This window comes from Ptiloglossa arizonensis, chromosome 7, assembly GCF_051014685.1.
Source record: "Ptiloglossa arizonensis isolate GNS036 chromosome 7, iyPtiAriz1_principal, whole genome shotgun sequence".
In the NCBI taxonomy this organism is placed as follows: Eukaryota; Metazoa; Arthropoda; class Insecta; order Hymenoptera; family Colletidae; genus Ptiloglossa; species Ptiloglossa arizonensis.
Window position 1 is genome coordinate 10,524,904 of NC_135054.1, and position 25,638 is coordinate 10,550,541.

Here is a 25,638-nt window from a genome sequence, read left to right on the forward strand (position 1 = left end):
ATGCAACCCGACTGACCGTACCATCGGTATTATTTACATTCACGCGACATTGAAATGGAACACGTCCGAATGTATCCGAAGAATACCAAGAAAAATAGCAACGGTTTATTTATTTTCACTAGGAGTTTTCATCGGTGGACCGTGGGCCTGGGCTTTTCAACATTTAGTCGCTGTTACACGTTAATTGTAAATACGCGGAACCGTTCCAACAGTTTCGGAGTGACGACAGACCCGCAGCGTTCAATTGTCCGAAATATCGGCGGCCTATTAAAAAATTGAATGAAACTGCCTTTGAGGAACGAAAGAAAGGGCTTATAGAAAGTTTCTGCTGCATAAAAGAGGCAAGGATCTTTTAATGGTGCTAAAATAATGGAGTATCGTCAGTGCGGAATCTGGCATACAACCCACGAATGGACACTGTTCGACGTTCCTGGATGCTCGGGAGATGCATTTTATCCCGGAGTGCTGTTCCGTGTATGCACGAGTAAATCCGCAGGTGGAGGGTAAACATCGCCCTCGGTGATCGCGGCTGGAAAGGTCTGCTCGGGACCAGCCATCTCTTATGCCGCTGCCGTTTTCAAAGGTTGGCGCCCTTTTTCGTCGTCTCGTCTGTTTGCCCGGTACCAGCCTCTTTCGTTTCCTCGTGTGTGCATTCACGTGTGCTTCATTGATACTGTATTCCCCTATCGCTAGCCAGGTCTATTCCCATTCAACTTGCCGTGCCGTTGTCTCGAGATGATCGTTCTCTTCTGGAACATCATCAGATGGTACGATCTCCCCAATCGGGACCAAGACTCCTTAACCGGGATTGCGTTTCACGTTTATCGTCCAAGTTACCAACGAAGCGTACAAGATTACTCCAAGGGATTCGTTTCGTACGAAGAATCAACGAATTCGTGGTGTCGCGACGAGTGAAAAACGAAGTAACCAAAGCGTGAGCAGAAAATGTGAACGATCGAATGTCTCTTTGCTAGAATTGTTAGGCGATTCGTATACGAATGCTTGTAACGCAATGATACACCATGGACGGTGGTATACGGGCAAAAGTTTTGGTTAGAATTATTTTTAAACGAGGCAAAATTTTGAATGTTAAATAGTTCTTAAGAAATTGTTATCAGTGAAGGTTCGATTGCATTCTTAGAAACAGATGTTAATCTTCGGATGTAAATACCGAACTGGTACGATTTTTGTTAACGTTTAACGACACACACATCGTTTCGAAGGCTATTGACCGTGTCAACAACCTGTACTCGATGGGTTCTGCCAACCGAAACTCATCTACCCATGGTTGCACAATGTGCTCCATCCGCTCCATTAATTTCCACAGCACACCTAACACCCTTCGTCATTTCTATATTACCCTCTCCCCTCTCCTTCTCCTCCTTCAATTACCCACCAAGTCTATTACAGAACCATGCGAATTCCGAAGTATCATTACGATGTTTGAAATCCATCAAAAAAGTGTTGCTCGTTTGATGAGATTGTGGGTTATTATCTCCGCTCTTCGACCTGTTAAAATAAATCTTAAATTAAGGGTACGAATGTATTTTGGAATTAGAGAATTCGCAAAGCTTGGTCGTAGTTTAGAAAATCCAGATGTTCAGCTTTCAAGAAAATTGAATTTTGAAAGATCAGAACGATTATAATTAATGTACAACATACTTCTCGTTCAATTTTATCTGCATTTTATATTTGCTTGTTATACAAACTTTACGAGCATGCAAATATGCTCCGCAGCGCACGTAAAATTGTTTAAATTCAGCTGCTATAACATCATTATGAGCTTTCGCGGAATTTGTACAATTTCGTTTCATTCTCCATTCCACCGAATCGTATTAACATACTTATGCTGGCGAATAACGAAACTTTTCGCGAAAATTCATATCGAAGTGTCGCAGAAATTCCACGGTCGATTTGTGAATTAACCAAGCCGCATTATTGTTTGCCTTCCATTGCACAGAACATCGTATTAAAAAGTTGTACCATACTATAACATAATAAAGAAAGTTTCTACAGAAATTACAATTGATTTACTCGATAATATAGTGATTATATTGTTCGATGAGCTCTCCCCATCGAAAAATATTTAAAAAGAATGTAAGCAAATGTTAGATCAGGAACTACATAACAGAGAGTAGCCAAAAATTTTCGCTTGGAAAATTTCGCTTACAATATACGTTATTTCACACGTTAGACTCGTTAAAAAAATCAATTCGTTTACAATAGATTGGCAACAATGTAATAAATACGAAACTATTAATTTATCAATCGTTCTCTAGAGTTATTGAACAACAGAAGAAAAGGAAGTATCGGGAAGCGACAGAAACGAAAAGTAGGGATGTGTATAAAAATTATTTGTTTCGAGTCTTTACATTTCAAATGCCCAATTAGGATGGGTACGGTAAATAACCTTAAATTAATATTTTTGTCAGGATATTACGACGACCTTTGTCGTTGCAAATGTCGTTCAGCTAACTTGATTCCTTTGACGCAAGTCTGGCTAAGTGTTATCACCAGAAAAATTCCTGTTCTTTCTGCCGAGTGCTCGTTTGATTCCTCTTCTCGTTTTCCCTTTGTAACTTTATTCGCCTTAAAACGTCTGACGGTGTACAAGGAGGGACGTTTGTACCGGTATATATAAATCTGTTCGCTTGTTACGATTGTTACTGCTTTATCTTCATCATTTTCCCTCGGTATCTCTGTTTCTTTCCGATTTACTCTGTAAAACGTCCTCTTTATCCTGTTGCTTGTTAGCTGTACGTCGTATGTACGGCATCGTGGACCGCAAACGCGCGATATTTTTATTTGTACGAGCGTGGGATACTTTTGCGCGACGGGAATTCACGATCCATTTTCATTTATATTCAACTATTCCTTTATAATTTGATGTTAGGTTCGTTCGAGTAAACCCAGCCTTCATGGGAATATCGATAGATCCTATAAGGGAAGTCGATCTGAAATGATATACAGTATTCCTTCGAAAGATGTTCATGGCTCTAAACGGCGGTGAACATCGTTTAAGGTTCAGCTCGGCTTATATACCAGGAATCGACTTCTTTTATTTCGAGTTTTGAAAAGAAGAGTAAACAGGACACGTTGAAAATGAATACACACCGGGAACGTTGGAAAGAGTTACAGCGGTTCGAAATGTTCTGAAGAACAATTTCGCGATCGTATGAAAACTGCTGAGCTTCTAGCGAAGAATTTGCTCGCAGGACAGAATTCATTCTATTGACTCAGGATTGTGGTTTCATCGAGCAGAATTTTATACCTAGTTCGAAAGCTGTAAGTGGTGAGTTTGTATGCAAGAAGGATCTGCAAGGATAACTTTGCAGTATGTCTATTATTTCTTTTGTTGGACAATAATCTTAAAATTATGCATCTGGTAAATATCATACTCGAAAGCTACAGTGAACAGTTACTAGGTACACTCTGCTATTACGCTTCGATAGAGTGACAATAAATTTCGATCTCAGTTCAGTAAACTTGTGCTTAGAATTCCAAGAATGCATGATTCTCAAATCTCATTACGATATTCATTACGTTTAATCCTTCATTGGTTACAGGAATACTGTAACTGATCTCAGATTAAACTCGGTAAAAGCTTAGGTGTTGTTTCAGCTCGTCGAACCGCACCAGCTACGCATGATTAACTCGAACGTGGTTGGTGGTACGAACTTTAGCACAGTGACTCGAAGACACACTGCAACAAGTTTCCATTTGCTTTAATCATCTTAGGCGGATGCGTTCACTGGGTTTTGCTCTTCAAACTCTCCCCCGCTATATATTTCAGCTGGCCATATTAAGGACGGCGATTATTTCCTCGCGGAGGGAAACTCTTCGCTTAGCTCGAACAAGGCTTTGTTCTATTTAAACAAATGCCCTGAGCGGAGAAACTGTGGAAATTTTAAGTCAATGAACACAGCATGTTCGGTACCTCTCTCTCTCACCTTGGATTGTGTAACAAGCAGCGCGAAGTTTCGTACTCTAAATATCTTACAGAATTTATGAAAGACATTTCAAGTTTCAAACAGGCTAATTTTCTTCAAACTGTGGAATATGTGGAATTACTGGCAAATATTTAAATACTCGACGAAATTTCGCGATCGTCTTTCGTTTAGAGTTCGACCATATTGGAGAAGAATTTTGTTATTATTTTCCAAAGGTTACTACAAGACCACTTTGATTCATTTAAAAAAATACTACTTATATTTAACGAGAGGTACATATACAGAGTTACTTGTATTATTTTTTTTAGCTTGGTCCATTTCTCGATATTTTTTCTGTTACTTATTTTTAAGACGCGTAAATTCCCTTTTTTCTCGTTACGGATTTACTTTTCAGGATTTTCATAAAAATGGTTCTTTGGTGCCCATGCTGTGCACGTGATTTACACGTAATTTGGAGTCAATTTGTGGTGTTTTTGCGCAATAGTTTCGTTCGTGTTCGTCGTCATCGATGGTTGCACAGCCATCCGCCGTACCATTAATCAACACCGCTCGAAATTGAGCACGAAGCAAATTGTAATTGAAGGGTAATTTCAGCTTTCTGTATAAATCACGACCGCAATAATCTACGCTAATTACTATCAATCGCCGGTTATTCCGTAGTTCCATCCATGGACTATACGGTCAAGCGATATACTGTCCCTTGAGTTACGTTTAACCTTCAACAATTTACATTATCAAATTTTTGCATTGAATGTCATTGACGTAACGTTGCCAACTATCAAATATTTATATTTTCATTAAATACCTAGTATACATTTATCTAGAATAATATCTAGTGTAATGTCGATATTAACTCTTTGCCATTCGATTCCGTTTATGTGTTATATATAATCAAGTTTAATTTAATTTGGAACTTAAATAAGTGTATAGACTAGTAATCAATATCTATTATATATACATAATAAGCAATCGTAAGCGTAGCTATTTATTAAGTTATATTTTTTGATTACACTGACTGTACATGTGTCAGAATATGTAAAATTTTACATACGTAACCAGAAAGAATTTTTATTACGCTAAATTATCCTCCCTCCTCTGGAACCATTTGTTTTGAAACGTTTTTTGATACAATAAATAGTTTCGAAGATTTTGAGAGAACAGATTTAAATAACTCACTCTGTATATATTTTATTAATTTGTGCCCTGTGATTAATGATTAATGCTTGTCAATATATTTAAAAAGGAATAATTTAATGCTTGAATCGATAACCTATTCGAAATATTCAGTATTGTGAAACTATCGAACGAATGTCTTTCTGATTTCATAATCATTCGTGCAACTCGTCGAACAGACGTATCGAAAGATTCTAGATATACTCAATACAGTAGTCGGTGGCATAGTGATTCTGTGCATCTATACACGCCAAGAGAATTCAATTATACGAGAATGAGAAGCGTGACGACCAAGGGAAGCCACGTTCTTTTTATGTAGAACGAAACTGCAAAATTTGGTTCTACACATTGTACTCAATTCTGTGTATTTAATTGTATAAAGGACCGAGTGTAAATAATAGCATGTAACTTTGTTGCACGGTTATTAAATACAAACTGTAATTATTTACCGAACAACCATATTCCATCGAGTTGCGATACATTGTATCGGTTGCTATCGCGTTACGTATTCGGTCTCACAATTCGATGGATGCGTTAGAGCATCGTGGTTTTACGATATAGATGGAAGCATAAATTTGTTTCTTGCTTTTCTCCCTCGTTCACCATCGAAAACGAATGGTAGCGATTTCAAAAATTAAATCACTGTCCGCCGCTGCAACCGCAATGATATTGAGCTCACATAAGATTTATCTTTCGGAGGGTTGTAATTGGCTGGGGTGATTCATTGATTTCGCATACGGGTGAAAGTTGGATGTAATTGGTCCTATCGTATCATTCTTATATTAGTGTCATAAACCTATGAAAATAATTGTAATTAATGAAAACGTACTATATTCTCCCGTAAAAATAATATAAATCGTGGCATGTGTGTTAAATTATCCTTCTAATGAAATGATACTTTGCACCGTTTATTTATACCGAAGCTCGATTCAGTTTAATCGAGAAGAAAAGTTAAAAACTACGTACATATTATCAAAATGCATTTATTACAGAGAATTGTGCAATTAATCGTGTTGTTATAATTGTGCTACTTAATAAACGACCCACGGATTTCGATATTAGAGCTTCGTTATAAAAAGAGCGATTATTTCAGTACGGGTAAAAAATTAAATTTACTATAATAGGGGTTTGCATTTTGTCTAGCGTAAAAAAGTCGTTCCACTGAATTATTCCTCCTGCGTTTCTCGCATGGCGAAGAGATTGCGAGGGACCGTAAAAGTAAGGAATTTTTCAAGTAGAAAATTAAAGCGAGAGCTTAGGAGAAGCCCTCGAAATAAAACACTAATTCGGCGGATCGATGCGTTCTCTAGAGTTCGTCAACGGGAGACCGACAGAACCTCGAGGGTAGTCTTGAGGGGGAGAGGTGTATGTGTATGGGAGGGTGGTGCATGTCGAACTGACTTCAAAATATTAGTGACAGAGATGCGCCAGGGATTACGCATCCTCTACCCCAATTAAAAGCGGAGGAATGATAAAGGAGTAACTCGTGATAAAGTCATTCGTGTTTCAATTCACCAAAGTTAATTGACAAAACGCTAATACCTTGGAAAAATTAATAATTTGTTCGTAAATAATACAAATTTAAAAAAGTTTCCCATTTCATCTCTTCGAATAGGATATTCAATGTTAATTGAATCAATTAACCGAAGTGTTTCGTTGCAAGCACTCAGATTGTACGAAATATTATAATGTCGATAAAACAAACATTAAGTACAGCTTCGTTATCTGTAGTTTGAAAATTGATACAGAACAGTTTGTACCGCTACAAATTCTTACACTAGTATTCAACAAGTGACGAGGAGTCTCGTGGCTTAAGAATATATTCGGACAGCGAAATACAAACTATTGTCTTATAAAAAGAAATTAAATTTTCGTTCATGGCAAAATTACTTCCTGTGGGATACAATCGTGGCAAGCGAGGCCCGTTGAATTCACCAGCAACCTAACAAGTTGCAACTTTCATTGTAAGACGAAGGGTACTCTCGAGGAAACCGTTCGTTCCATTAGAGATCATTTCTTAAATCTTCTTAAAAGTTAATTATGCACCGCGTTTAATAAGCTATTTATTATTCCTTTGTAAACGATAATATTCATTCATTGTGTACCCTTTCTCCTGTATTGCAATAAAATCGTTGTATCGCTTCTTTCGGGACGCAACGCTTTTTACAAGGATCGATAAAGTGTCGTAAAAGGATCATGGAATTTTGAAAAAGAAGTTACGACACATTTCGCCTGTGCATCGATTGAAAAGTGTACTTCGAATGGATATGTCGCAGAACGGGAAGAATTCGTGAACCAGAGACGACATTTTGCCAATGTCCTCTGCATCAAAAGGGTGGCGCTTCGTGGAGCGAGATTCTAAGGTCGACTTAAAAGGGTGGAAATCAGAAAATGTGTCGTAAGAATTATTGAACTCCTGGTTCAAGAACGCGGAAAATTTGACTTCTCGGTATGCGACTGCGATTCCATCTTGATTTTAAACACTTGGAAATGCCCTCTTTCTCTCCTATTCTTTCCCTTTCGGGGTCTGGCTCTATCACTTTCTATCTTACAGCGTTCCTTTACTCTTTTACTCGTTGAACCCCTTTGACAGACACTCTTCTAAGAAGTTCTTGCGTTTCCAAACGGAAAGACTGCCGGCACGCGGCATCTATACGTATACCTGAGCCTTTACCGGCAAGCAACCCTCTTGGTACGTACACGCTTTTTACCCTCTCGTACAAACCCCTTCTCACTCGTTTCTCTCTCAATCACCCCTTAATGCACACTCCAGTCGTGTCTACTTCAATCCCTAATGCTTGCCGCTTTTGCGAGACTCGGACGAACAAATTCTTTTTCCTTCCGCGTAACATATGACATTTATCGACTGGATGCGCGTCACTTAATTTCATGTATTATTAATACAATTTCTTGTGATGTTCCGCTGTCGATATTATGCTCCAACGCTGAAAAAGTACTCCCTCTCTCTCCCTCTTTCTCTCCTTCCATGGTTTTCCGTTAGAAAGGCGCAAGTATAAATTTTTCTGGTAGATTTTAGCCCAAGTATACATTTTTCTGGTTACTGGTGAATTCAACTTCTCGAAAAAAAGATTTATATTGCAACGATGCAAGAAGAAATGAAAAAAGAAACTTGTTTGGAAGAGGCAAATATTCTACTAATGAAATATTTTTCCTTCAAAGTGATATTTTACGAGACATCAAGGAGATTAAGCGTTATTAAATCAGATTTATTTAAATGATCATAGAATTGGCCGTATAATAAATTTATCCGAGCTTCCACTATATCTCGAGAATGAAAACAACATTGAACAAGTGAAACTTTACGTTAGGGGGGAGTTCCGCCCGTTAAAGTCCAACCATTATTGTTAGTTTAAGCACCAACTTCTCTACTTTACCTTGTTTACAACCAAAGTTTCTTCAAAATCGATGTGAAACACTCTTCAAATATTCATTATAATACTGTATATTTCAAGCACAAAAGGATAAGATTATGTATATTTTATAACTTCCCTCTATCTACTTAGTGTTATACTTTCAAAGCTTTAAAACTTTATCTTCAACCGTCACCGAAGTCTGTTGCATATTCACTTTAATTACAAACGTAAGATTCCTAAATCTTTCACACTCACTTAACTCTTTTTCTCACTGTAGCAACGTAGCAACGCATTTAAAATTATTGAATAAAACATAACTACCATCTACATTTTTAAATCTCTGAATATGTATTATTTCCTTTTAATTTTGTATAAATGGTGGTAGCATATATTTCAACACGTATTTGAAAATAAGTAGTACTATGAGCATAATATATCCAAGTCTAAGAAAACTACAACGTCCTGGAAATATTTCAGGGAAATTTACAGATCAAAAACAAAACAAGGATTTTACCTATTGTGCGTAAAAACTCTGCAATACAAATCATCGTACACATTTGCAACAAAAATCCTTAGACGTTTTCAAAATGCCAAATGATTTTCACGAATCGGTTATTCATCGACTGTGACACGTAAAAATGCAAATACATTTTTCCAATCACTTTTAAATAATTAACAGAAAAGGGATTAAGAGTGGTTCTTCAATTTCATTCGTATCAATTTCGCCATCCTGGAGATTCGATATTCGCGACGATCGCAAATCAATCAACAGCGTCAAAGATAACCCCGTAGAGGTGAATCGATGGAAAAAAGAAGGTTCACCGAAAAAAACAGGGAGACAGTTTCTAGATATGGCACATAAAATTGTTCTCTATGTCGCGAAGGATTTCTCTGCTGGTATTCACATGGGATAACCAGAGAAGTGAGCGGGTTATGGTCCGAAGATCCCTATCGGTTTCCAGCTCCTTCGAGGATGGGTTAAGGGTCGAAGAGTTTCGCGCGAAGAGAGGCAAAGAGGCGAAGGGGTTGAAGGAGGAAAGTAGTAGCTAGAAATTGCGAGGAAAGGGTGTAAGAGTAGAGAGTAGAGAATCGGAGAGTGCCTGCGGCTGAGCACTCACTTATAGCTTCTACAGGCCCCTGGGTGCCGTATCTTTGTCAGTGGTGTCTCCGACACTACATCACGCTATTTTATGGTGTCTAAAGTCCCGGAAAGGGACACTGTGGCTTCCCTCGATTCGCGATTAAGGTATTGCTGTCCAGTGTCTCGAAGTATCCTCCTGCCAAATTGTTAATGTATCGCGCTCGTTTCGCGCGAGATTTCGCGAATGCAAAGTGCACGTATACATCAAACCGTCTAGCCAGATTGCAGGAAATTTTTCTACAACTGCGCCACGGTGTCGAATACATTTCTATTTAGCCGCGAGACCGTTTCTGAACTTTCTCGCATCGTCACCGGGATAAGATAATTTAACGTTGAGTCCTCGATGCCACCGTTTCGGAATTAATTATAACTTTTGAATAATTAAAGTAGAATTATACAATCGTACTGTATTCGTATAATGATAAAGTGTGAAGGTTTTGACGTTGATTATGGGTATTCCCCGGTACGTTAATAAGTAAGTGGTCGAAGAATAAAACACAAACATAAATAAATCTACGTGGTTAGATATGTATTCAATTAGGTTCGTATTTAATATTTCGATCTTTATTATTGACACATTGAGGAAGATCCAAGACCCACATCGAAACACGTACACGTTATTATTTTACGAATATGGGTTTTCGAAAAATCAAAAACAATGGAACAAGGAACTATTGAAGTTAATTGTTCTCACTTTGATTGAACTTTAGAGATATTCTGATGGCATCAACCTTAATTTTTGTCCTCAATGACTATTCACCTGCCAGATACATAGGTATACATAGTTCTGTACAAAGTTCAGATAATTGACGCGTTCATATTGGATTGTTCGGAAAGCCATTTCGTTTTACAAAATGGAGAATATATAGTTAAATAAACTGTTTAAACACTCTAGAAAAATCGTGTTTCATTTTCACAAAAAAAAAAAAAAAAAAAACGAAATGACTTTCCGAACAACCTAATATAAAAGCGCAAAATGTATTAATTTAGTATTTTTTCGTTCTAGAAACACAGATTTTCGAAACGTTTGAAAAACCGATGCAATGAATTTAAATACTCTTTTTATGAATCTGTAAACTTTACGGATGCCGTGATTGAAAATTCATCCCTTTGTGCCCTTTTAATGCAACGCTGCACAAACTTTCATTAAATTCTTGCTTAGAGGAAAGCTTCATCTGCGATAAAAAATACGGAATCTTTTCTTCTCTCCTGTTTAAAGGAACACGGTGTGAAAGATATAAAGTTTTTCTCCGGAGTTCTTTATGAAACTCAATGTTCGTAAAAATTCCACTGTGAAACATCTCTCATTGTCAGTGGCATTGTGGATCCGCAAACATAAAATCGTAATTGGCGAAAGTATTATGTATCCTAGCGCCAAGCAATTCTTTCGTTATCGTTACCAGCGAAAAGTTGTTTCACATTCAAAGTGTCAAAGACCTTTCTTCTCCCTCTTACAGTTTCAATAATCTTTCCGTGATGGAAAAATTAAAATTTCACGGGGGTCAGGTGAAACAATATTGAACAATATTTAAAAAGAAAGACTCCGATGAAAGAAGAGCAATTAGAGCTGGTTACCGCTGACCAACCACCGTGTTCAGGACTCAAGGTCAGGAGGTTTTGTTGTCAACATTGTTCGGTCGCGTTGAGAAGAGCTTCGTTGTTACTCGCGCGAGGACCAACTCGTCTCCTTCATCAAGCAACAACGGACGAGGCTCTACTCTACTCGTTCTCCCACATGTTTCGTAATTATTTCACGTAGTCCCGGCAGCAGCTTCAATTAATTGCGAGTCGAAACGAAAGGAGCGTGGCGCGGCTGCTTTAATAATGCGACATTCTCGTTCTCCCTCTCACCATCCGGCTATTTGCCTTCTCCTCTGTTACTATCGCTCTCTTTCGCCCGATGTGTACGTATTTCTCTGACGGACATCAGAGACGAACTTTGGAGCACCGCACCACCACCAGAGTAAATGGAGTTAACGACCGCTAAAAAATAGGAGACGTAAAAGAACCGAGGTACATTCCCGCGTAACAAGACAACGAATTATTTTCAACGGGAAACCTTATTTCTTGGTTATCCGTGGAATTTAAATTTAATAAAGTGTCATTATATAGACACATTTTCGAGACCCGAAACAAAGGATATCTTATTGAAAATTTAGATATATTTTAGTCTTCACGAGCTCGAAAATACTTGATACGTTTCGTAAAACGTTTTCGATTAGATTTCCACTTCTTGAATGGACAAAGTCGCCGAAATACGTTCCATCGAATAGTAATTGGTGGAATGGTTCGTTACATTCGCATTACGAATTCGTCGATGCGATGAAAACAGTTGCAATCAACGTTAGAAACGTCGGATTAAAGCACACGACACGAGCAAAGAGACACAGCCCGGAGAGTCGAGCAAGGAAAACCGACAAGCTTTAATCCTTATACAGGATTTGGTTGGATTTAAAGTGTCTGACACACAAGTGAGAGTTAACAATGCTTACCTGGTGCTAGTGATTTTGCCGCTCATCATGTGACATTAAGTGAGCTTATGCGATTAATCTGTTCAAGGCGTAGAAGGCCACCCTCTAGTTTACAGACTTCAACGTACTATGTATACAGGGTGTTTCATAATATTCGGTGCATAATTCAATGTTACAAGAGTGAAGTACGAATGTTACAAGAGTAACGATAAAAATACGTAGAAATATATTATGTACTAATGTATAATAGACGGCACATTTTCTTATTAAAAAGTCGGCATCTGTTCGGTGTCAATGCACAATGAGGAATAAATGTATAAACATTAATTGATCGAATGAAGCATAGCAATGGGGACGAGATTGAAGTTTTTGAAATTTTTTGTAATATGTCTTATAATGTATACTATGACTGTGGTACGGATATACGATTTGACGATGAATATGCATGTGCAACAATTTTTTCGTACGGTAAAATTGATTCTCGGAACTGGGGCGGACAAGAGACTATACTCTGCTGTATGGAAATAAATAGAAGTGGTAAATAAAAATGCGAGATATAATGAAATCGATGTTTCTCTGTTCGTATTGTTTCCCAGATTTATGTAGGATATACAGAGTGCTCTGTAATTCATGGTACGAATGAATGATTTTATGATTTAAAATATGATAAAAATTGAAAATAATGCTATCAATTGCGTTAGAAACGTTGTTTTAGAGACAAATGCATTTGAAAATCAGTCGAGTTCACGTACACCTAACTGATGCCTGGTGTTATAGATTTCACTACAGATCTCACTCAGACATGTAATGTCAAATATGGAACATAACTATTAGAGATGTTCTCTTTTTTTGATTGGTAATCTCGATAATTGCACAAATATACTTGCAGGAATTTACAGCTCCAGTTTCCCGCAACTATTGAAATTTTACGATTTCTGGAATTTTCCATCCATAAAGTTTAAGAATCCGTGAATCGTTATTCCCTCTACCTCATAATTGTACCGTCCAATTAAGTCGATGACTGTTTCATCGATTATATTTTGCTTCATGAAATACCGATATGATATATTCGATACGAAGCTAAGTTTAGCCAAGAATGTATCTCAGCTGACCATATTTTATGATTCAAAGAGCCAATCTTCCGTTAGCGAAATACATAGAAACATTCTCTAGTTACGCTCGATCCACTTTACTATAATATTTCGTTTCAAACTACAGACCACCCATAGTGTAAAGCATACTTTTTGAGATAGAACGTACAATTTTAAACGAATATATTATTCGACTGGGATTACTTCGATAATATCTGAATTCATAATTTAGAAGCATTATATATGTTATGAATAATGTTCCATTATTCGACCATAAATAGCAAAGATTTGATTCTAAAGCACGTTTGATTTTAAGAAAAAAAGTACAAATTTTAATAACGGAGTTTTACTACCATAATGTTCTGATCTACACAAAATTACAACAAAATATATTTTTAATCAGAAAACGAAATAAACCGAATATATACAATTATATATGAAAGTAAGAGCTTCCATAATCGGAGTTAGGAGGGTGGTGTCGATACCCGGGATTTAGACGCTTAGTTAGTTAATTATAAGAGAATCACCAAGAGCGCGCGTAGAGAGAAATCATTATTATTACTATATATAGGTCGTACAGAATAAGAATTTAATTAATCCCAACACAGAAACTCAATTATTTCCACGAATGAACAAATTGAACGAGTGAACGAAAGAGAAGAACCTAGATTTTAATGAGGATAATTGAGAATAAAAAACAACAAATAATGAATGAAAGTTTTTCTTAGACATAACGAATTATTTGAACAACGAATAACGGGTATCTGTGATCGTTCTTTTTATTAATCGAATGTTCAATGCAGATGCAATGTAACATATAGTAAATATTTTTCGTTCACTTTTATTGACTGTGAAATATTAAGTTAAATGTTATTGGCAAATTGACGAGAATAAATTCAAACTTTTTGAAACGTTGACGAAACAGATAGGGGATTGAAGGGAAGATTGTACGATTGTCCCTCCGTGGACCTTCATGTTCTTCACCTTCTATTCGTCGGAGAGTACGACACGCGGATTGTTTACAGACAATCTCTTAAAAAGTTTCACACGCAAACAGGGGTATTCGAGGGTGGTTTTGTCTGACAGTTGCGTAAGAACGGATCTGGAGACGACGAATATTCTTCTCAAAACTTTTCGCTAATATGGAAATGTCGATTATGCAACGATACGTACGCGATATGGTAAATCTTTCCTATCTTTACTGCGAAGATATCTTAAAAATGATTAAAGAAAGAAGAAAACACTAAAGAAGGACAGGCTTGCAAAGTTACGAGTTGTTTCATAAACAAAATTTGTCCCCAAAATTAATTTTACGCGTTGTCGGATTAATGCTCGCAGTTACTTTTAAATGTCCAAATAAAAGAACAAATTTAGTCCTAAATGGGCATCAGTTCTAATACGAATATAGAACGTTTAGAAATATAGAGTATAGAGCAGAGTCATTTAACCTCTTTCTAGTTTTCAATTTTTCTAGGACATCGATTTTCCCTTCCTTTGGATGTTGAATCGTGTCGTCGGGTGATTCTTTTAAAAACTTTTAAATTCAAACGCGAGACGAGTTATGGGTAGGTTCCCTTCGTCGTCAGGCGGAAACCCAAAGAAAAGACGGTACTCGGGCCGGTGAATGGTGATGAGTAGCGTACATTGTTCAAAACTTGCGACCATTACGAGAAGTCTGCTTACGGAGAAGGATGGAATGAGAAATTCCGTCTTTGCCGCCAGTCTTGATACGTTCCTGAACGCCTACGCTATCCTTGGAACTTTCTTTGGTTTCGAAAGAGGAAAGCTTCCGAGGGAAATCCGGATTTCTTCTGTGCGGACCAACTTCTTCGTGGTTTATAATGTTTTCAAGCTTATGATGAAAAATCCACATTCTACGAGACAAGTAAAAAGTTAGAAGCAATTAACATTGTTCGCCGACTACAAAAAGCAGAGAATATAATAAACGAACATAAGCGAAAGTACCTCGGACAACATTTCTCAAACGTTGCCTTACCTCGTACATCCAGGAAACTACACGGACAGTTATAAAGTACAGTATTCTTGACTGTCTAAACGGTTGATGAAAATAATATGTTAAATTTACTTCTTCAAGTTTTGCTAAAATAGATATTGTAATGTTTCCTTTACGTCGAGTTATTATTTAGTTACAGGATAATTTTCATTTACGTTTATCTATGTTTGTGTGTTTTGGATACTTTTATTAGAAGTTTATTTTATACGAATTGAAATAATAAATAATTTTCATTCTTAGCTAAGACACTGATAGGTATTAACGTTAATGTAAATTTAGTAATGAATGTGAATTGGATTCAATAGATGTTGAGGTGTAATTTAAAGTGGAGTAAGAATAAGGGATACTAAATAGTGTGTAGTAGGTTTACCAATGAAATAGTATTTGGTATCTAGAGAAATACACGGTGATGCACTTAACTCTTAAGTAATAGGTGTTTGAGAGTCTAGTAGTTGGAACTCTACTGGAATACCTTATGTGTTACTGTCGGATATAAACTGGCTATTTGGCAATTAAATAGAACAAAATAAAGTATACTATTTACAGGTTAAAAATAAGAAAAAACGGTATTTATTCATAACTGAAAAAACAAATTTATAGTATGGCAGATACTTTGGTGTTACTGTACTTGGGTGTTAAGATAGATCGTATGAAAAACATAGTTATTTGTTAGAGATAAAGGTAAACTTTTCCAGCAGAATTTAAATAATTTTAAGTGGGACGTTGTACGATTTAATTTCTTTCATTTACAAATGAAAGTGTCAGAGCTACCTTAAACTCTTTACACAGTATACTTAGACAGAAGCTGGTTTAGATTAGTTTAATAACGAAAGTTTAGATCACTGACTTCTGAACTCTTGGATTTAATATAAATATAACCAATCAAAGAACTGATTAACGTGGAAAGCCAATTAAGATTTGCACGACTGAGAACCGCAACCCCAATTGGGGTTAGGACAATCCTTTATGAGAGTGACACGCACGATTTCCTGTTGGGTTTCGTGTCGCGTAAGCTACGTAACAGGTGGCACAGAGTGACATAAGGCATGGGTCCTCTCCCTCCAAAACATTCTTATTCACTTATATTAGAAAAGTTATCGTCCTTGACAGTCAAGGAAATCGAATCAATCGATGATGAAATGTCACCTAAACACAGATAGTGCATTCGAAGACGAACTTTCCCATTTCCTGGATATTGTTCATCGGAATGGTCAAAAAAAAGAACCAAGAAAGTATCTTTCGACAGTTTCCCAATGTTAACAGAGATTAGACATTCGTAGTATTTCAAAGCCATTATAAATTGGAAATTAACATTGTTCTCAATTTTTTGCATTAATTAGTGAACGTAACGCGAAAAACTTTTACAATTTTTCCGACGAATATTCCGTGAAACTATTTTCTTGAAGCTTTCATTAAGCACTAGAATATGAAATTGTTTACATTCAGAAATGAAATCTTTTTTTAGAGCTTCATTTTTCAGAGAAAATCTTGAGTCAATTCCACAGATCGTCACTTGATAAATATTTGAAATTGACGATAGGTGAAATAACGATGTGACGATAAATTAGAACGGTGTCATACGTATTTATGTGTGTTCGGTGACAATAGTAATTTCAAAATATAACGATCTGCGAACCATACCGCCGGCAGTCACGTTTTCGGTGAAAGAGTAGAATTAGTTGCTGTTGCTTTGAAGTACAGAGCTAACCGCTAGAATACAAACCGTAATACATGAGTTTTACCGGGCACGAAACGTCGATTAGAAATCGTGGAAACGAAGAGTGAGTAGAATAAAATTTTTATTTACCCGTTGCCAAAGCTATCGAAATAGGCCTTACGGGCATGTCTTCTCTTCTTCCTGTGGAATTTTTCCTTCGACACGCGACATGAAAAGACTTCTTAAAACTTTTGGTTACGGTATCCCGAAAGGTTCGAGACTCGTCGGGCCGAGAAGTTCGGGGAAAGAGAACAGCGGAAACAAAAAACGATATTAGACGGGCGAGAGAGAAACAAGGATTATCAATCAGAATGACAGCGATATAGAAAAGAGCTAGGCCACATTAGTCTCCGTCTGATGGATTCATTCGAACTGTCTATCACAGCAGCACTTTGAAATCTCCAGGGAATCGAGGAAACTGCTTCTCTCAATGTTTTTCTTGCAAAGAAAGACGAGAATTGGAAATTGTTACGCTCGAAAGTTGCGATCAAATGCTTTATTCCGATGTATCTTTATTCTCTATAAATTACTAACACGAGTGTTAATTGAAGCAGAGTGTAGAATGCTGATGTGTCATGGTATTATATTTTGCGAGAGTAATAACCGTGGAATATGTATAGAACAAGAATACTTATTACAATCTACGAAATGGGAGAGTTTCTGATTTTTTTTGTTTATTTAATGTTTTATTACTAAATGTACAGTACGCGCGCGAGGAGATTGAGTCTCGAGTTATGTATGGCGGATGCTGTTCGTTTAGGGGCATATCTCCTCAGGTGTGTGAAGAATAAATATAGGGATATAATAATTATGTAATATTTTCCATTTGATATTCAATTGTAAGTAAACTAATATTAAAAATTGTAGCTTAATAATTCAGATATCTATTATTACGTGTTAAACCTTTTATCAAAAACAAATGAATTTGTTATAAGTCTTTTTCTAATATACTGTAAAAGGTATGATTTAGAGAATTAATTACTTAAGAACTATGGTTCTCCAAAAATTGTAAATTTTGTGAATAAAAGTAACGAAAGACGTGATTACGAAGGGAAATTACTTCACCAATACTTACTTAATAAATAAACAGAAAAAAGACAATATGTGTTAATAACTACTAAATAACATATTTATATTCATTGTATAAGTCAAAGTTGAAACAACATAGATTTTGAATTCTTTTCATAGGTAATACTTTACAACGTATTTTGCATTATTAATCTATTTAAAACAGCTACAATATTTAAGTGCCAATATATAAAGTAACACTTTATCGAACCATGTGACAACTTACTTTGTCGTTATTATTAATTTAAAATTAAATTAGCGTCGACACGTAATCAGTATGGGTTTACATACATATTTTCAAATTCCTTTTCATCAAACGTGACGAAATGTTTGAACAACTAGATATGTTACAAATATAAAAAGACATATAAACAAGACTATAGTAGGACAAAAGAACTCGAAACAATAAACAAAGGTATTTGAATTGTATTCGTTCGTTGTAGTTTCGTTGATGCTATTCATATTTGAACAAGGGGCATTAGTAAATGAAATTAAACCGTCTGGATACCGATATTGTTGAAATATAACGTTTACGTTATCGTTCGATATATGAGGAAGTCCAATAGCCATTGGCTAATTAATTGCCGAGAATTTCGGTAGGGTGAATGTGCATTTGTGAAAACCAATTCGTATAGGTTTGAGCAGGAAAAACAATTAACTGAAATAAAATCAATCGATTCGAAAAACTGCCCCTCTAATACTTCATAGATCCAATATTAGTAATGTTTTTTTATAGAGAATTTTTTTCAATTCCAGCGATTGATTACAAACGAGATATACTCGAGTATATACGATATAGAAGTATGTACTCAATTTCAATTAAGCGGATTTAGATTTTTTAATCGATTCATAAACATTATTTGTAATAAATTGCCATATAGATACGCCTAAGGATAATTTAAGATTAAAAATATTTTCCGATTTTGTTTTACTTTTAAATTAATGTAAAAAATATATTCTAAATAGAAATTAACATTTACAGATCTTAAAATGTATATTATTATGAAACAATATTAAAAAAAAAAATGTTTCAGTAATGCGTGCAGTAAATAAAACTTTGAAACGATTTGGGAGGATTTTTAATGTATTTGCCAAAAAGCTCGTTACTTTGCATTTGTTAAATTAAAATTATGCTTTTCCAAATATTATATGACGCGCCTCGTTATAAGGAGACCAGATTTTCCCTTTCCATCGGAAATAGCATAGCGACAATAGTTTCTGTATGAGTGGAGGTGTAGATAAAATTTGAAGCACTCAGTTTTTTGTGGTAAAATTACATAAAGTAGTGATCTTTTGGAAGAAAAGTATTGACATTAAATGTCGTGAAACTGTTGGCAGCACATTGTTATTTCATAAAAATTCGTGCGGTTCGTTACATATAAACGATTTGCGTGAAGATTTATTTTGAAAAGTTCTGTCATGTGATCGTTGGTACGATTCTGCGTACTACAACACACCTTTATAGTAGCACCATCTAGCGCTTCAACCGCAAGGTAAGTAGAACAGCGTAGTTCAGAGTCGACTACCGGGGATTAAATACCACCCCCACCATTGTTTGCCGTTACCATAGTAAAACATAGCTAAGTACATATGAAATGAAGATTTTGAACCGTTACTTCTTAAGAGGCAATTTACAAATAAATAAAATACGTGTAATAAATTATTCATAAGAAACGATAGTTATTTGACTAGTATATAATAAATACATCGCGTGTGGTGTCTACCAGCTTGTCATCATTCTGAATTTTCTTGATGAAAACACTGCGCGAGAGAAAGATTAGAAAGAAGAGTAAACTTTTGAGGTACACCTACGTCGAGCGACGCGAAAATAGGTCGTGAAGTAAAAATAGCATAAACTGTCCTATTGGTCCTTTATACGGCACGAATCAATGCTATTGGGTACATCTATATGAACCTACCGTTCAGCTGGAGAGAATGCGTTTGCATAGAAGTCAGATTAAGGTGTCTGAACAATACTTGAAATATATTTATTTTTATTCTAAATCGCTAGAACATTAAAATAAAAATTTAGATACCACGTAAATCAGTGGCTGCATAATCGAAACTGTCCATTCGAGTACACCCAATTAATATTGTATATAAAGAGCTGGTGAACTATATTTGATAAAATATATCACGTTTAATATATGTGCTGATATTTGCATCGCGAAATATTTGTCACAAGCACAAAGCATTCACACCAAACTGGTTCGGACTAAAAGCTATCGCAAAAGAGCGTTACTCGGCGTAGATATTTCATCGGTGAGCATCGTTTTTAAGGCACGTTGGCCGAGTTTCTTTGTGGGTCGTGCTTTGGGGACACACGGAAAGGTGCATAATGTTAATTTGCATCTCATGGAGATGTAAATGCAAAAGCATCTCTCTTTGCTCTCTTCATTCTTCGCTCACATTCTCATTCTCTTTTCCACTTTCTCTTACACCTGAAATCACGTCTACGTATGTACATCACTTATACTCACTTTTCCATCTGGACTGCATACTTTGATACCCGCGAGCGAGACTATCAGAAGAACGGGCGTAGACCGATCGCTGTACTGAAAAGAAACAAACGTTTTCATATAACGATTGAACAATACTTAAATTAGTTACTTATTAAAACTTATATTAGTAAATCCAATTAGAACATTTGTCAAACATATGGTAGATTGTTCGATTCTCTCTTCTCCGTAGAAATTTATTATTCGATCGATGTATCTCCTCCGCAGATGTACACGTTATTTAACCATATTAAATGAAAATAAGATTCAAATTTTAAACGTTCAGAATTATATCGCGAAACCTTTGTTATTTCACTTATTTGAACACGTATCGAGTCATTCTACGAACCATACGATTAGGATCATTGCCAACCACTAGAACCCTGTCTTTCGTTATTTGATAACTTGTAACTAGAAATAGAAACTTATTTCATATATACATATACATATATTGGCCTCTAATTCCATTAATCTCATGTGTTACGTTGTAAGTCCAGGCAGGTTTCGAAAGTGTACGACCTTTAATACGGATACACGTGCAAGGCACGTTGCCTCGGGCTTCAACGCAAGCATATACTGCCACATCGAATGGTATGCAGACAATCATCACGTTCGTTTCAAGGAATTTCCTATTTGCAAATTCTCGGGATACGGTACTCTTTACTCCCTAATTACACTTTTCCAACAAACACCGTATTGACCAACCAGAACAGAGATCGAATATGACTGCGTTATAACCATATTGATAACGTATTTGGTTTATTGTTAATCGAGGAATTCTCTGCACGAATGATATTATAAACTCCATCAAATTGATAGTGAGAAAGACGAAAATTACGACAGTCGCGATCAAACTATCCGTACATACTTCAAAAAGTTTCAAGCTTCGACGAATCATCACTCACACTTTGTATTCTGTGTTTGTAAGTCTAAAAATAAACAATCCTGCAACGGCACAAAGTTTCATCTTGGGAAAGTGATGCATTTTCAACGCAGCTTCGTCATATTATTTGAATATATATTATATGCATGTTACATGCATATTTTTATATGGAATAAGATTTTGACGTAGGCAACGGAAAACTAATAATGTTACTTGAATCCCATCTTGAAATAATAAAAGATATATTCCACCTTCAATTAATTGTCTACGGGTTATTTCGTTGTGTCGACTTAAACGGGACACTCTACATATTAATAATATTTTACTGCAAATTTATACATCGTATTTGTGTTCTGTTGGTAGGTCAAGATATGCAGACATCAGTCACCATTTTTAGGTTATGCGGCGTATCGCGCGGCTTCTGTTGCAAAAGTTTAGTCGCTCCGTAATAAGAAAGTTGGCAAAGCGAGCGACATGATTGAAAGTAGTACTGGCAACGACAGAATATTCCCTATTTCCCGTTGGAGACACGGCTCATTGTCTTAAAAACCCACTGAGGTGGTTAGACGTAGCCTGAGTGGGAAAGGGGATCGTCGGTATAATTACTGTAAAGCAAGGGATGGTTTTCGATAACGGACGTCAGTGCTCTCCTTTTATACAGGGTGATCCGTGAAATCTTTTCTTCGATTCATTTTTATTGTGGCGATCATGTTAGTGGAACATGGAGGACAAAATATTAGGAATGCTTCCAATGTAATATAGAATTTTGTCTAACTGTAGAATTCGATTTTAAGTAGTGCTACGTTTTCCAAACGTTGTTCAAACTTTTGTATAAACTGAAAACAGTATTGCAAACCGGGAGCATTAAATAGAAGTGCGAATCTTCAATGAAGGTTGTCCCCCAATCCAGTACTTGAAAGCGCTACCCCGCCAAGAATGGCGGGCAGTAAATTTAATTTATTGCAGCAGTTTTATTGAACCAATTAAAACAATTAATTTATTGAAGCACTTCAAATAATGTGCTTCGCAATGCATCAGGAAGCAATTAATGAAGTGTTGATTCCTTGTAAATTATATTCGCATGTCTGCTGAATATTTTTAACTCTCCCTTTCATCGACGCCTCTTACTCCCTTTCCCGCTCCCCATTCCCCGAGTAATTGTTTCACAGTGTGAACGCGAAATAAATATTGAACGCGATAATGCAAATTCGGTGCATGATGGAAATTTCCTTAATTATTTCGTTCCCAATTTTCCTGTTACTTTAAGGGGTGGATGTTTCTTTTATATTATTTAAAATAATACAAACATTACCAATCGTGTCACACTATATCGTCAACGATGACGATTCCTAATATTTTGATTTTTGCGTTTGGTAACGATAATTCTGTCGACAGAAAGGGAATTGTACGAAAAAATAATGTAGAAGCATCATCAAACAGAAGAAGCTCTTTTTTTCTCGAAACGCAATCTCCCTAATGTTTCTTTTTAACCCTAACTCAGATCCACTGACCTAGTGCTTCTTCCACGTTTACCCCACAGTAGCGAATGACCGCATGAAACGAGACACATCAAAGCAAGCCAGTGATATAATCACCCTGGCGGATGACGAACAGAAGAATAAACATTGTACGACGTTTATTCGAGGACACCCGTTGGTTCGTGCAGTTTTGTTCGACGGGGGTGATTAAAAAGTTGCTGAGTGAGTCGCGCCGACAGGAGGATACGGAGCGAAGCAGATATAGAGGGACGGTAAAAGTGAAAGATAGAGAAAAAAGGGAGAGATAGGAAGATGCAAGAGAGTAAGAAAAGGAGTAACGTGGCGACAAGAAGAAAAGAGGTAGTATGTGGAAGAAAGAGAGGGTACAATGTGAGTTGAAGGAAAAATGCAGCCAGAAAAAGCAAGGAGAGGTATGAACGAAGAGAGGTACAGAATGAAGGGCAAAAAGAGATAGCAGCTGAGGTAGGAAGCACTGTAGACAAATGGAAGGGACAAATACGAGTGTGTGAGAGGAAAAAAGACAGATGGACAGTTGGACAGGCAGACTGAGAGAGAGAAAGAGAGAGAGAGAGAGGGAACGAATATGCATGGCGGAAGGGCGGGTCGAAAGGTTGGGGTGACTCCTGCTCCTGTAACCAATATGTGCATAGGGTTCAAACCCAGGATGGGCTTTTCGTGTGATCACCATTTTCCTCCTGCTTAAATTTCCTTTGTTTCTTGCTACACCAAGTATCCGCCGTGTATAGTACACTCTACCGCTTGTTTCCGTTTGTTTGTGTTTCTCTGCTTGTCTTTTCTTTACCTCATTCTTGGATGCGTCCCTTGTCTCTGTTCCCGCTCACTCAGCTTCACACGAATTGACTCTCACTCGATTTACCAGAAGCATTGTCATTACTCATCTGATATTTTCAATTGAATTTTTCCTTACCTTGTAACATATCCGCCTAATTTGTCGTCGAAGACTCAGCCTCCTTGGTGTTGTAGCCGGTGTATTTATCGAATTGATCACTTTACCGACAATAAAATTACGCACGTACTTGTTTTTAACTTCCTACTTTAAAGTCTACAGTCGTACGTACTATGAATTATTCATGTAGTAATTGGGGACCAAGATCTTTTTCGTAAAAGAAATCTTTTAGTCCAGATTGTTAATGGCGTCTAAACCGATGTGAAATTAAATGAAGAAATAAAAAAGTTTTTTATGTAAAATATTTTGTATTTTAGTATTTGTTAAAAATACTATCACGTTAGTGCCAATTAAAGAGAACTACTGCAAGATCGTTCTCGTTCCATTTTATTAGCATGCGAATATTCTCTTATTTTCTTTAAAAATATTACCGCAAGCAAACTCTATTTCTTGTTTCTCTCTTTTGGACTATCTTGAAATATCGAACTTCGTTTACTTCATTAGTGTTTAGAGATTTCTATACAGACGTCTGCATATGTTCAGATTGAAGGATATAGAAGCGTACCTGAGCTAGTCTCTCGAACGAGACGGAATTGGAAATTAATTGGTTTGTCGTCTGCAGGCTCGTTCTTTTCCATTTTGCAGCAGAGCTTAGACTCTAGACTCTAGAGTTCGTGATGCGTATAGAAATTAGGTTTTGCGATAATACCAAATCAGAAACAGCAGGGTTCGAAAAAAATTGTATCGTGTACCAAACGATACAATCAAATCATAATACGTTTTAAAGGACACTGATCGTAATTGACAAAAATAGCGAAACAATATTTCAGTTTATCAGTTAATAGATATATACGTCTTTAAAAATGCGATGAGAAGGAAATTTTCCAAGAGACGATTATACTTTACGCAAGGAAATACTTGTAATAAATCATTTGTAACGTCTATTCGTAATATAGTGATAACTGAACTATTGATCTTCGAAGTGCTGAAGATAATACGTATACACTTTTGGGTATATTTTTCACACGTACTGAAATTCATTCGAATTCAAATCGAATGTAGTAAGGTAGTTTATGTCATAAATTAATTTATCATCGATTGTAAAATATAATCAAAGTGAACAAAATTCCTTGATTTTGTTTACTCCAGAATAAAATCGAACTTTCTTTCGTTGACACCTAAGCCATAGGAACAAAGCACAGTTATTCCTTGGATAAAGTCGCCTGTCAAATCTGTTATGGGCACTAAAAGAAATGGTTATGGCGGTCGCGATTATCAATGACTCATGATGTGACTCAAAACATCCACCGAAACAAGGATGACACAGCCTGGGCTTCTCTTGACATGGCATCGCGAAGGATCGTTTCTTATCTTGCCACATTGACTGCTCACGGATTTATGAATTTATCAGCCGGGGAATCGTTTCTACAAATACGATCCACATATCATATGGGGTGCATATCAAGCACCATCCCCTCATGATCGCGAGACTGAAGAAAGGAGAGCACTCGAGACCTCCGAGCATGAAAAACGAAGGGTGAATACTACGCTTGATGAGAAGAAGAGCATTTTGATTTGAACTCTTCTGTTCCTTTCGCATTCGTCATCTTTTTTTTAGAACCATTAACAGCTTTCTAAAGGCGAGTCGTACGAGCAGCGTTATAATTTGCCATGTATTTTTCACTCGCGGTAAAATCGCACTTTTACGTGAAAGCATAATTCAGACGATTGATCAACGAATCTGCAATGAATTAATACGATTTCGTGAATCCTTAACGTAAAAACAGAAACCATTTCAACGGTACGTATACGGTTCTCGTGATGCAATATGAATCGAGATATAATTACAATT

The 25,638-nt window shown here is 36.5% G+C and overlaps 1 protein-coding gene across 12 annotated transcripts in view; it reads right to left on the bottom strand.

Moving 5' to 3' along the window:
* Nucleotides 1–25,638, bottom strand: part of LOC143149017 (EGFR adapter protein) — a 286,593-nt gene that overhangs the window by 94,299 nt on the left and 166,656 nt on the right. For 11 of the 12 annotated variants that reach the window (XM_076315988.1, XM_076315981.1, XM_076315980.1 and 8 more), the window contains one exon: nt 20,480–20,554. In XM_076315988.1, the coding sequence (XP_076172103.1) occupies nt 20,480–20,554 (75 nt within the window). The remainder of the gene's footprint in view (nt 1–20,479; nt 20,555–25,638) is intronic. The other variant, XM_076315984.1, reaches the window with a different exon arrangement.